The 12,226-nt window shown below is 43.5% G+C and overlaps 1 protein-coding gene across 1 annotated transcript in view; it reads right to left on the bottom strand.

Annotated features, from left to right (window-relative positions):
• The window catches only part of CLIP1 (CAP-Gly domain containing linker protein 1), a 101,971-nt gene that overhangs the window by 27,956 nt on the left and 61,789 nt on the right, over nucleotides 1-12,226 (bottom strand). Inside the window, exon 18 of the mRNA XM_042780582.1 lies at nucleotides 6,347-6,467. Within this exon, the coding sequence (XP_042636516.1) occupies nucleotides 6,347-6,467 (121 nt within the window). The remainder of the gene's footprint in view (nucleotides 1-6,346; nucleotides 6,468-12,226) is intronic.

The raw sequence follows: 12,226 nt of genomic DNA, 5'->3' as shown, positions 1-12,226 counted from the left end.
CCCTGTGAGGTGATGAAATATTCTGGAACTAGACAGTGGTGATGGCTGTACAACACTGTGAATGTACTGAATGCTACCCTCTGATCTGCAGCCTACACAACTATGAGACCAGAAGAAGTAGATGGTGCCCGGCTACTACTGTCAACCACTTGGAAGGGGATCTATGTATGCAGGAGATCCTGGATAGAAAGGGAGAACAATGTGGAACAAAACTCAAAATCATTTGGAGAAAAACAAAAGGGGGGACCAGGTTTGCTGGTGTGATAGAACCTGGTGGAACCACTGAGACTATGGCCCTTAGTTGCCCTTCAGGTCTGGAATTAAACCCACGCCTGTGGCCTCCAGCCAAACAATAGACAGGGATATGAGTTGAACATTTACCTGATGTAGATACACTCCTTGGAGAGAACTATCATGGGAGAAAGAAAGGCTGGTTGCTTATGCACAGGGAGACAGCTCAGGGGGCAAGAGTACATGGAGGGATGGGCACAGGGAAGAGAAAACTATCCGAGGAAGTGGAAGGGGAGCTGCTGCATTGTGGTAAATTGTGGTCAGTGTCATGAGACAAAGTGTATGTGAACTGCTGTATGGAAAGTGAATTTGCTTTGTAAATTTTCACCCAAGTCACAATAAAAAAGAAAAAGAAAAAAAATGTCTGCCTTGAGCATCCTTCTTTGTTTAACTTTTTATTGCGATTTGGGTGAATGTTTATAGAACAAATTCATTTTCCATATGACAGTTCATATATGTTTTGTTTTGGGACATTGGCTGCAATCCCTACAATGTAACAGCTCTCTTCCCACTTCCTCCCTGTGGTTACCTTTCCCTGCATCCTTCTTTACTATGCATTCCTGCCCTTTGAGCTCCTTCCCTGTGCAAATGCTGACCTTCTGGTCTATCATGGTTGATTGTTCTAAGGTGTGCACGGGCATCCTGCTCTTTTAAGAACTATCTATATAGGATCAAATTGACAACAGGGACTCAAAAGATTAGACAGGAAACTTAGGGGACAGTGAGTTTATGCTAATGAGAGAGGAACAATTGGGAAAAAGAGGGTAAGATTGGTTGCACAACTCGAAGATGTAATCATTGTCACTAAATGACATGTGGAAACTGTTGAACTGGTGTATGTTTTGCTGTGTATATTCTCAACAGAAACAAAATAAATTTTTTAAAAAGTTCCATCTACTATAAGGTTGAACCACATGAAGGTGAACAGCAGCAATTTCCCATGATTCAATGTAACATGCTCTCCTTCATAAGAAAGCACACTAGGAGACATTTTACCAAGATTTCTGTTACTCTTGGTGCCAGACAAATCACATGCTCCTGTCTCTCACCATCCTGAGTGACCTGGCTGTCCACCTTCCCCACTCCTCTCCAAAGAAAATACTCCTTGGGAAAGGAGACATGAAGAAAGCATTTTAGTTGGAAGAGTGTCCAGCAAGGAGAGCAGACAGCAGAGGACCAGACTCATGGGCTCTGCCAGCTCCTTCCTACAAGAGTGAAGGCAGAGAGATGAACCCTTCTGATGGGTGACACCTGCCACTTGGGAGCCCATGATGCTCATGTGTCAAGAGAGTCATGTGAGGGCTCCTAATGAAGAACAAATCTCTCCCTACCTTGGAGGCGACCACTCCTGTGAAGCACTGGCTCTCTTTATTCCGTAAATCACCTTTTTAAGGTGTCACATGTCCACTGTCATATGTCCATAAAACCACTGCCACAGTGGAAGAGGAGTTCTTTTACTTCAGCAAATAATCTCACTTATCACTCTTGAGAGCCTGGTTGGAAATCCACAGTTACTTAGTTATAAGGATGACCAACAGGAAACGAAACAGCTCCCATCATAAAGTGGCTGGACAAAGAATTACAAATCTTGGCTACAATCCCAGAGAGGTAATTAAGATGCAGAGCACACTCTGGGATACCCTGGGTTTTCTAAGCAAAAGAAATATTTGGGAAGAAAAAAATACCAGTAAAGAGTGCTGTGTTACCACACTGCTCGATCCCACCTTCCCCATTCTTAGTTCACAGGCACATTTTTTTTTAATCTTAAGAATTAATCCTATGAAGTAAGAGGAAATGAGTGTTGTTCTCAGTATGGGCCAGTAATAAGAAAAACAGGCTTCAGAGTTAGACAGTTGGCATTTAAATCTCAACTCACCTACTTACTGGCTGCATGCACTGGGTAAATTATTTCAAATTTGTACCTCAGTTTCCTCATCTACAAAGTAATCACCTCACTATCTCAGGGGCACATGGTAGTGATTCACTGAGACTGGTAAATCCATCTGTGCAGAAACGGTCAGTGAATTACGGTGCTGCTGAATAAAGGGACCAGACAGAACTCAGGACCTAGGCCAGAACTTCCCCATCCCATGTCAATCTAATCTTCATTTTAGAATGAAGCTTAAATATTTCTATAGTGATACAACTGAAGCTATTTCTTTAAAAAAAAAAAAAATCACAGTTTCTGCCACAATACACGCACCATTCTAGAAGGGAACAAAACATGGAACAGAACTCAAATTCTTAACAATTCCAGACTTACTGGACCAGCTGAGAGTAGAGGACTCCCTGAGGCTATCACCCTGAGATGCTCTTTAAACCCTAAACTGAATCCACCCCAAGGTCACCTTTCAGCAAAATGACAGTGGCACACAAAACAAAGACAGTCCCTGCAAGTATGCTGGTCTACTGAAAAAACACCTATATGAGACAGAAAGGTCGGCATTTACTCTAAGATAAGGATGAGAGGATTATGGGGGGAATGGAAACAGAACAACCAGAACACAATTAAGGACAATGCTGACACACTTTGAAAAATATGCCTAATGTCACTGAGCAATTCACAGGAAAAGTGTCAAACTGGAACCTAAGTGACTATGTAAACTTTCACCAAAAACAAAATGGAATATTATTTTTTAAAAAAAGTTTTCTAAGCTTTGGGGGCAGTGAGTTTATGTTACTGGGGGAGGAACAATTTGGAAAAGGAGGGTGAGGATGGTTGCATGACTTGAAGTTTGTAATCTCTGTCACTGAATCGTACATTGAGTAACTGTTGAATTGGTGTATGTTCTGCCGTGTATATATTCAACAGCAACGAAATAAAATATACTATTCTAAAAAATCGTTTCTGCCGAACACTGTGGCTCTGTGTCATATAAAGCTGATCAGTAATTTGGCTCAAGTATAGTAAGTAACAAGGTCACAGTCTGAAACTTTCAGAGGTAAACAGTCTTCTAGACTCTAGGAGATTACAGAACAGCAATAAAGCTCAAGGAGCCCCGCTGGGGCAGTGGTTAAGCGCTTGGCCTCTACCTGGAAGGTTGCTGGTTTGAATTCACCAGCCATTCTGCAGGAGAAAAATGTAGCAGTCTGTGTCTGCAAAGATTACAGCCTTGGAAACCCTATGAGGCAATTATACTGTGTCCTATAGGGTCTCTAAGAGTCAGAAGTGACTCCAGGGCAACATGTTTGGTTTTGGTAATAAATCTCAATCAATTAACCAAAGTCTTCTTTAGACTGCAGTTGTTTCTAAGTGATTTTAAATGGATGATGTCCCTATTTTGAGAGCTATAAAGGGAAGAACTACCCGTAACCTCTCTTGGTGCCTATGTCCTCTTTAACATTCCCTCTAAGCAAAGCCTATCACGTTTTAGTTCCCATCCACCTGGTCTCTCTTGTGAGCAGATACCAAGAGCACTGTATGCCATCCCCTTTTTCAGGAGAAGTCACTTCCTTAGCTGTCCTTGTGGGTGCTATTTTCTAACATCCTTGAGAGTCACAGGTCTTCAACTTTTGGTCACAATACCTTTTCTAAAGGAAGCAAATTCAAAACTGATCTACAAAGCAAGCAGAGCTGCTGGGACAGCAAGGAGCCCTGGAGATCTGAGTCCAGGGGATCCTGACGCTTGCCCCAAAACCCTCCCAGTTCTATCTCAGTAGCAAGAAAAGACAGTGTGATCATCAGCCAAGCCAAGGACCAACATCAAACGAGTGGCTGACGTGTCCCTTCTGCTTCTGGAATCCAGGCTTGGTACACGGGTTCCCACTCTCCACCACGGTCAGTGAAGTGAGACAACGTGAGATGGGAAGAGACTAGCACTTAGCCAAGGTCCTTGTCTTGGTAACCCTTACCACACACTGCTGCTAGAGCTATAGAAGGTGTGAGATGCTCTAGTTTGTGCCAAGAAAAGTAAAATTTTTTAAAAAAAGGAACCTAGCTTGGTCAAAGGATCTGTATTTTTCACCAACTCCAAATTTCACATGGCCTGATCAAAGGAGAGTGCAGTGACTGGAATTAAGTCAGCACCTGTTAATTAATTCTTTTCCTGACCAAATCAGAAGATGGCAGCTATCTCTTGGCACCTGCCAGCAGAGTCATGCTGAACAAATTACTATCTTCTCTGTGTTTCCATTTCCTCCTTTATAAATGGAGATAACAGTGCCCTCTCACTGACTTACTGTAAGGATTGAGACACTAAAACTCACTGCCATTGAGTCGGTTCTGACTCACAGTGACTCCATTGGGTCTCCAAGGCTGAAAATCTTTATGGAAGCAGACTGCCCCATCTTTCTTCCAAGGAGCAGCTGATAGGTTTGAACCACTGGCCTTATGGCTAGCAGCCAAATGCCTTAACCACTAAGCCACCTGTTTTGGTTACCTAGTGCCGCTCTGACAGGAATATACCACAAATGGGATGGCTTTAACAAACAGGAGTTTATTCTTTTCCAATTTTGAAGGCTCTAAGTCCGAGTTCAAAGTGCCAGGCTCCAGGGGCTGGGTGAAAGCCCCTCAACCTTGGGCTTCAGCTCTGCCTCTTACTCCCAGCCCACTGAAGCTAGAGGAATTTCTTCACTCAGCTGCTGGCTGCTGAGGCTGACAAGGCCAAGGTTGACAAGTAAAACGGCACAGTCCCAATGCTACCAGACCACATGGCAGGCTGTTAATTCAAGTCCATCAAAAGTCCCAAGATTGGCAGAGCATGGCCGGCTGCTGAACAATGACCCAGCTACATGCAGGGTTCAAGCATGCCATAAGCTAGAGACCATTTCCAAAGCTGTTTCTTATATACGGAAAGCAGACCACATACCCAAAGCAGCTATTCACTGGCTCTAACAGATTCCACCATGGAGTTAATTACCAATCTCACCATGGGGAATAACTACATTCAGCTGCCCAGCCACTCAACCAGGCCTAGCCAAGTTGACACACAAACTTAACTACCAAACCACCACAGCTCCTTAAGTGACAGAGTAGCTATCATTTATTTGTGCCTATCACACAGTAAGAGTCAATAAACGTCAGCTATCATCACTAAGCGCACCATAATCACCTTGGAAGACTGGAGAAAATGTGGCATTTCTTTCAAGAAATAAGAAAAGAATGGAAACCACAGTGAAGATTGTAAAAGTCTGAAATTAATGGTGGAAAAAGTGTTTTCACCACCAACTGCACCACGCCAATGGGCACTCCGTGCAACCTCCCCAACGGACTCCATCCAGAGTGGAACAATGTTTGCGAAGTGTATTTGGGAGAAGATGCCTTTCCACTGGAGTACAAAGCAAGAATTAACGACAGCAAAGTTCTCTGTCAACACTGTAATTTGGAGCAGCTGCGGGTGGCGGTGGCCGCGGCCACTGCTGCCGCAAGGTCAGGTGTAACTTTCTAACACTAGATTCAGCTGCTGGAGTACAACAGCCTTCTTTAAAATCAGTGTGTTTCGATGTTTGGTAAGCTACACCTTGGCCTTACACCCAGAAGGAAGTGGGCCGTGGCTTGATTTTATTCCAGTTGTAACACCTGTTCCCCCTGCCAGTGCACATGTGGGTCCTCATGCACACAGCTCCGTAAGAAAAGGCTTAAAACATTTTTTTTAATCTTAAAGAAAAGCAGAGTTCTAGTTAAAACCAGCTGCCAACCCTCACACCAAATCCACACTCTTCAAATCAGCTCCCTTAAAACAATTTTGATGAGAGAGGGAAAAAAAAAAAAGTTGCAGAACAAATCATATTGAAATCCAAGCAGTAGTGGGGAGAAGATACTATCTCTGTCCATTTACACGCACTGCCATAACATCATCTTAACCAAGATTTTATTTTCTACTTTCTTGCAAGTTCCCAGGGCTCTTGGGGGTGTCTATGTGTGTTTTAAGGACCCGTCAATTCACTCCTACCCAAAGTCCTATGGCAGCATGTTTGAAAACAACGAGACATATAACACAGGTAACTTGAAATCCCATTGGGAAAGACCCAGCCACCCTGAGCATGTCTCTGAGGAGCCTCCCAGCACACAGCCAGCAGCCGGCAGGACAGGAAGCCCCACCAAAGGCCCACTGACCTTTTGATGACTTGTGACTTCGTCTCTGCTCCGCCCTAGCTCCTCAGCAAGTTTGACGTTCTCTTCCTGCAACGCTGAGAGCTGCTGGGACTTCTGTGCTGCCGCCTGCTTTAGGGTTTCTCTGCAAGGACAGTGAGTGCAGGGTTACCATAGAAACAAGACAGGCAAAGAAACTGGGGGAGACAACCAGCTTCAAGCACTGAGGAAAATAGATCTGGGTCACGTGCTTGATAGGCTCGATAATAACAGACTGAGGATGAGCTCAGAGCCCTGGTGGCCAGTGGTTCAAGTGCTCAGCTGCTAACTCCAAAGGTGGGCAGTTCAAACCTGCCAGCTGCTCTGTGGGAAAGACGTTCCATCAGCTGCCTTGGAAGCCCTGTGGGGCAGTTCTACTCTGTCCCATAGGGTCGCTGGCAGTGGGAACGGACTTGACAGCAGTGGGTTTGGATGTGGACGATGACCCACAGGCAGGAACTAAACAGCTGCAATCTCTCAAAAGGAGGCCTCCACCCACAATTCTTAGATTTTTTTTAACCTAATAAACATACACCCACCCTCCCAGCACCCACACGTAGTCCCCTTACAAAAAGGAATTTCACCACAAAAGACATGACAAATGAATGGTCAGCACAACCCTCCCGACTTCAAGGAAACTGCAGAGATAATGACTCTAGTGTGTGGACAGTGATTGCACTCGCCGCCAAGGCACTCAGTCTCACCGCACAGATCTGTGATCTGTTTTTTTATGACAAAAATAAAAATCCAATGGTTCCACTTGCCAGTCTCTGTCAGAGTCAAGTGGTGACATGAATCTGAGCCTATTTTTAGGGCACCTAGAGGTGAAATGCCCACAGGAAATGCAGTTTTCTAATTATATAACAGGCGCTTCATTTTTATTGTATTGTCTCCCATGCTAATTTGTAGTTAAAGAAGCAAACAAGACTGTTAGAACCTGTTAACAGATTTGAGGAATGTCAGCATGCAAAACAGGCACAGAGAAGGTATATTTATTAAGCATCGGTGCAGTATTAAAATTAGTCCAAAATACACAGCCTGCAGTACCTTCCCTCACATGGATTTTATGTGGTCACTGGATTTCAGTTTTATGCCACAGATGGTCTTGATGCGATCATGCCTTTTCATTGACTCTGTGGTGCAGGGAGCTGCCGTGCATGGCCTGGTCGGTCCTGAGTCAAGTCATCTTTACAGTGGGTCTGTGGTAGCCACACCACTCCTGCACAACTGGGTTGGTCCTGAATAAAGTCACCCAGGTGTGACCACTGGCTGAGGAGTGGACACATCCACAGTTAACTTCAACTGTCTAATGGGTGGCAGTGTCTGGACTCTTTAGCTGTACTGATTTATTTAATTGTCCATCAACCAAAAATATATATACTGGAGATGACCTCATAAAGATTTAGAGGACTAGATCTAAATCTAAATTCTCCTCATATTAAATTAGGCTATTTACAGAAATGTGTATTTAAGCCAAGGAAGAAAAACTGAGAGGGAATTTTACCCTCAGGTAATCAGTCACTCAAAAGCTGGGTAGGCCAGATTTTAATTATGGGGCACGCGCATACACACACACAAGCACAAGCCCAGTCACAGCTACAGTTCACCTTCTGACCTAAGGCCATGGACCCCTGATCAATCAGATGTTATTTATGACACACCTTCTGTTCTCAGACAAATGTTTCACTTCCCAGGTGGTCACTGCCCTTCACTGGGGGCTATCTGGTCTCAGTCTTGGTGGCTGGACAAAATGACAATTCTGTACTCTCAGTCATTCTCTCTTAAGTTTTTGTCTATTAAAATTTTGTATATCTTTGGTTTCTATTAAAGGAAATTAAAATAAGATGCCAACGAAAAATCACATTGTCACAATAAAAACGTAAAGAAAAAAGGAAAGAAAAATCATGTTGAAAAGTATGATGTTAGGTACTCTTGAATTGGCTCTGACTCATAGCAACCCAATGTACAACAGAATGAAATACTGCATGGTCAAGCACCAGCCTCACAATCCTGACTACACATGAGCCAACCTCTGCAGCCACTGTGTCAGTCTATCCCACTAAGGCCCTTCCCCTTTTTCACTGACCCTCCACTTTACCAAACATGGTATCCTGCTCCAAGGAATGGTCCCTTCTGACAACATGACCAAAGTAGGTGAGACAAAGTGTGGCCACTCTTGCTTCCAAGAAGTATTCTGGCTGTACTTCTTCCAGGACAGACTTGTACATTCTTCTGGCAGTCCATGGTACTTTCACTATTCTTCACCAACACCACAACTCAAAAGCATCAACTCTTCGGTCTTCCTTATTCATTGTCCAGCTTTCACATGCATACGAGGCTACTGAAAATACCATGGCTTGGATTGGGCACACCTTAGTCTTCAAAGTGACATCTTTACTCTTCAACACATTAAAGAGGTTTTTTGCATATTCACCCAGTGCAATATGACATCTGATTTCTTGACTGCTGTTTCCAGGGGTGTTGACTGTGGACCCAAGTGATATGAAATCTTTGACAACTTCCATCTTTTCTCCATTTATCATGATGCTGCTTATCGGTCTAGTTGTGAGGATTTTTGTTTTCTTTATGCTAGGGTGTAATCCACCCTGCAGACTGTAGTCTTTTATCTTCATCAGTAAGTGCCTCAAGTTATCTTCACTTTCAGCAAGGAAGGTTGTGTTGTCTGTGTATCGCAGGCTGTTAATGAGTCTTCCTCTAATCCTGACGCCACATTCTTTTTAATAGTCTAGCTTCTCGGATTATCTGGTCGGCACACAGATTGAATAAGTATGGTGAAAGGATACAACCACGACACACACCTTTCCTGATTTTAAACCATGCAGCATCCCCTTGTTCTGTTTTAATGATAGCCCCCTGGTCTACGTACAGGTTCCTCATGAGCACAATTAAGTGTTCTGGAATTCTTATTCTTCTCAATATTATCCATAATTTGTTATGATCCACACAATCGAATGCCTTTGCATAGTCAACAAACACAAGTAAACATCTTTCTGGTATCTGCTTTCAGCCAAGATCCAGCTAAAATCAGCAATGATATCCCTTGTTTTACATCCTCTTCTGAATCCAGCCCACATTTCTGAAGTTCCCTTTCAATACACTGCTGCAACCATTTTTGAATTGTCTTCAGCAAAATTTCACCTGTGTGTGATATTAATGGTACTGTTTGATAATTTTCACACTCTGTGGGATCACCTTTCTTTGGAATGGGTACAAATACAGATCTCTTCCAGTCAGTGGGCCAGGTAGCTGTCTTCGAAATCTCTTGGCATAGCCAAGTACGACTGCCTCCAACACGGCACCCATTGTTGCAGGCACTGTGTCAATTCATTCTGTTGAGAGTCTTCCCCTTTTTCACTGATGCTCTACCAACCATGATGCCCTCCAGGAAGTGGTCCCTCCTGATAACACGTCCAAAGTTATCAGTCATATAGGCTGAGGATCGCATGGTGTATAGTCGCTTGGACTAAGTGTTTCCATGCATCTTTGTTTTTCTTGATTCTTCCTTGCTCTGGATGAGGAGAGACCCATGGATGCATCTAGATGTGGGTCAAAAGCTTTTGCTCTCAATCCTTTGTTTCCACAGGCATGAAATTAACATTTTATTATTTACATTGATTTCCAAACATTCTATTTGTCAATCCATCCTAAGTCCATTAATTTGTTATTGTTCTTGTTGTTGCTGTTAGGTGCCATCAAGTGCGTTCTGACTCATAGTGACATTACGTGCAACAGAACAAAATATTGCCTGATCCTGCTATTCTCACAATCTCTGCTATGTTTGTGCCCATTGTTGCAGGCACTGTGTCAATGCATTTTGTTGAGGGTCTTCCCCTTTTTCACTGACGCTCTACCAACCATGACGCCCTCCAGGAACTGGTCCCTCCTGATAACACGTCCAAAGTACGTGAGACAAAGTCTTGCCATCCTCACTTCTAAAGAGCATTCTGGCTGTACATCTTTTAAGACAGATTTGTTTGTTCTTCTGGCAGTCCACCGTGCATTCAATATTCTTTGCCAACACCATAATTCAAAGGAATTAATTCTTCTTCAGTCTTCCTTATCTACTGTCTAGCTTTTGCATGCATATGAGGTGACTGAAAATACCATGGGTCAGTCTATTAATTACCATGCTTGATTGAAAATACCATGGGTCAGTCTATTAATTACTATGCTAAATATGTAATTATGGAATAAGTCAAAGAAGGGGATACAAAAAGAATTTATCTTTTAATATACGTGAAACCAATCCCACGCTAATTGAAGTGCACAATTAGCTCCAGATAGATTTAGTGAGAGAACTCTGAACAGTAAGGTGTGACCCACTTAAACAGCAGACTGATATAATGACCACTGGCACATAACAACAACAACAAGCAAAAGACTTGTAAGCTGTCAGGGGCTGGAGAGAAAGGGCACGGGGAATTACTGCTAATGGGCACAAAACTTCCGTCTGGGGTGACGAAAAAGTTTTGGAAATTAGATAGTGAAGGTTGAACAACATGGTGAATGTAATTAATGCCAGTGAATTGTACATTTAAAAATGGCAAAATGGATGTTAGCTATGTTTTACCACAATAAAACACTTTTTTTTTTTTAAAGACTTCTAAGTAGTACTGCTATAAAGAGGAATTTTATCTCCTTCCCAAGAGCTCTCTTGCCTAGTGTCACTGTGGCCCTGCCCCATCCATTAGCTAGTGTGGCCCTGAGAGCTCAGTGGGACTATGACAGCGGGAAGCTGGTGAGGAATCGTCTCAGGTCCTACTCAGCTCCCGCCCCCTAGCTGCCTGTGTGACACAAATGAACTCCAGAAGGCTCTGAGTGACCATGACTACCCAGGTCCTAGGGGAAATTCCTAACCTGTAAGCGCACTGCCCTCTCTGAATATAACTCAATGGGTACTCAATTGGTTTTGCCATCATACTGACCCATTATCTATTCGTGATATTTGGCTTTGGTAGGCAAAGAGCTTTAAGCATCTCCTGACCATCATCATCACAACTGTATAAATCTGTGTGAATGGGATTGCTGGAATTTGTTTAAGCCTAATTCAAACCCGGGAGCTCTGGTAGCATAGTGGCTAAGACACTTGCCTGCTAACCAGACGGCTGGCGGTTCAAACCCACCAGCCACTCCTCGGAAGGAAGGTTGGGCAATCCTACTTCCGTAGTGATACTGCCTCGGAAACCTAAGGAGGGGTCGCTATGAGTCGGGGCCGACTCGACGGCACATAACAACAACAACAACAACAATTCAAACCCACCAGCCACTCCTCGGAAGGAAGGTTGGGCAATCCTACTTCCGTAGTGATACTGCCTCGGAAACCCAAGGAGGGGTCGCTATGAGTCGGGGCCGACTTGACGGCACATAACAACAACAACAACAATCTAAACCCATTGTCACAGAGATCATTCCAACTCACAGCAACCCTACTGAACAGACTAAAACTGCCTCGTAGAATTCCCAAAGTTACAATCTTCACAGAAGCAGACTGCTACTTCTTTCTCAAATTGCCACATCTTTCTCCCATAGAGCTTTTCACAGGCAGCTGAGTGCTTTAAAGACTGTGCCATCAGGGGTCCTTAACCCTTTCAAGACTGAATTATTTTGTTCTCAATTGTGTGTTGCAACTGTGTTTTCAGTAATAGAAGGTATTTTGAATGAAATGAAAAATATTTCTTTTTTTAGGTAATAAGAATTTTCATATAATTTGTTGTTGTTGTTGTTATTTGCCATCAAGTTGACCGCTCCCTGGGTTTCTGAGGCAGTATCACTACGGAAGTAGGAATGCCCAACCTTCCTTCTGAGGAGTGGCTGGTGGGTTTGAACCGCCAGCCTTCTGGTTAG

The sequence above is a fragment of the Orycteropus afer genome, unplaced genomic scaffold, assembly GCF_000298275.1.
Source record: "Orycteropus afer afer isolate SDZICR_OR568_19922 unplaced genomic scaffold, OryAfe1.0 scaffold00048, whole genome shotgun sequence".
In the NCBI taxonomy this organism is placed as follows: Eukaryota; Metazoa; Chordata; class Mammalia; order Tubulidentata; family Orycteropodidae; genus Orycteropus; species Orycteropus afer.
The sequence above is the reverse complement of the archived record's forward strand: the minus strand, read 5'-3'. Positions and strand labels throughout refer to the sequence as shown.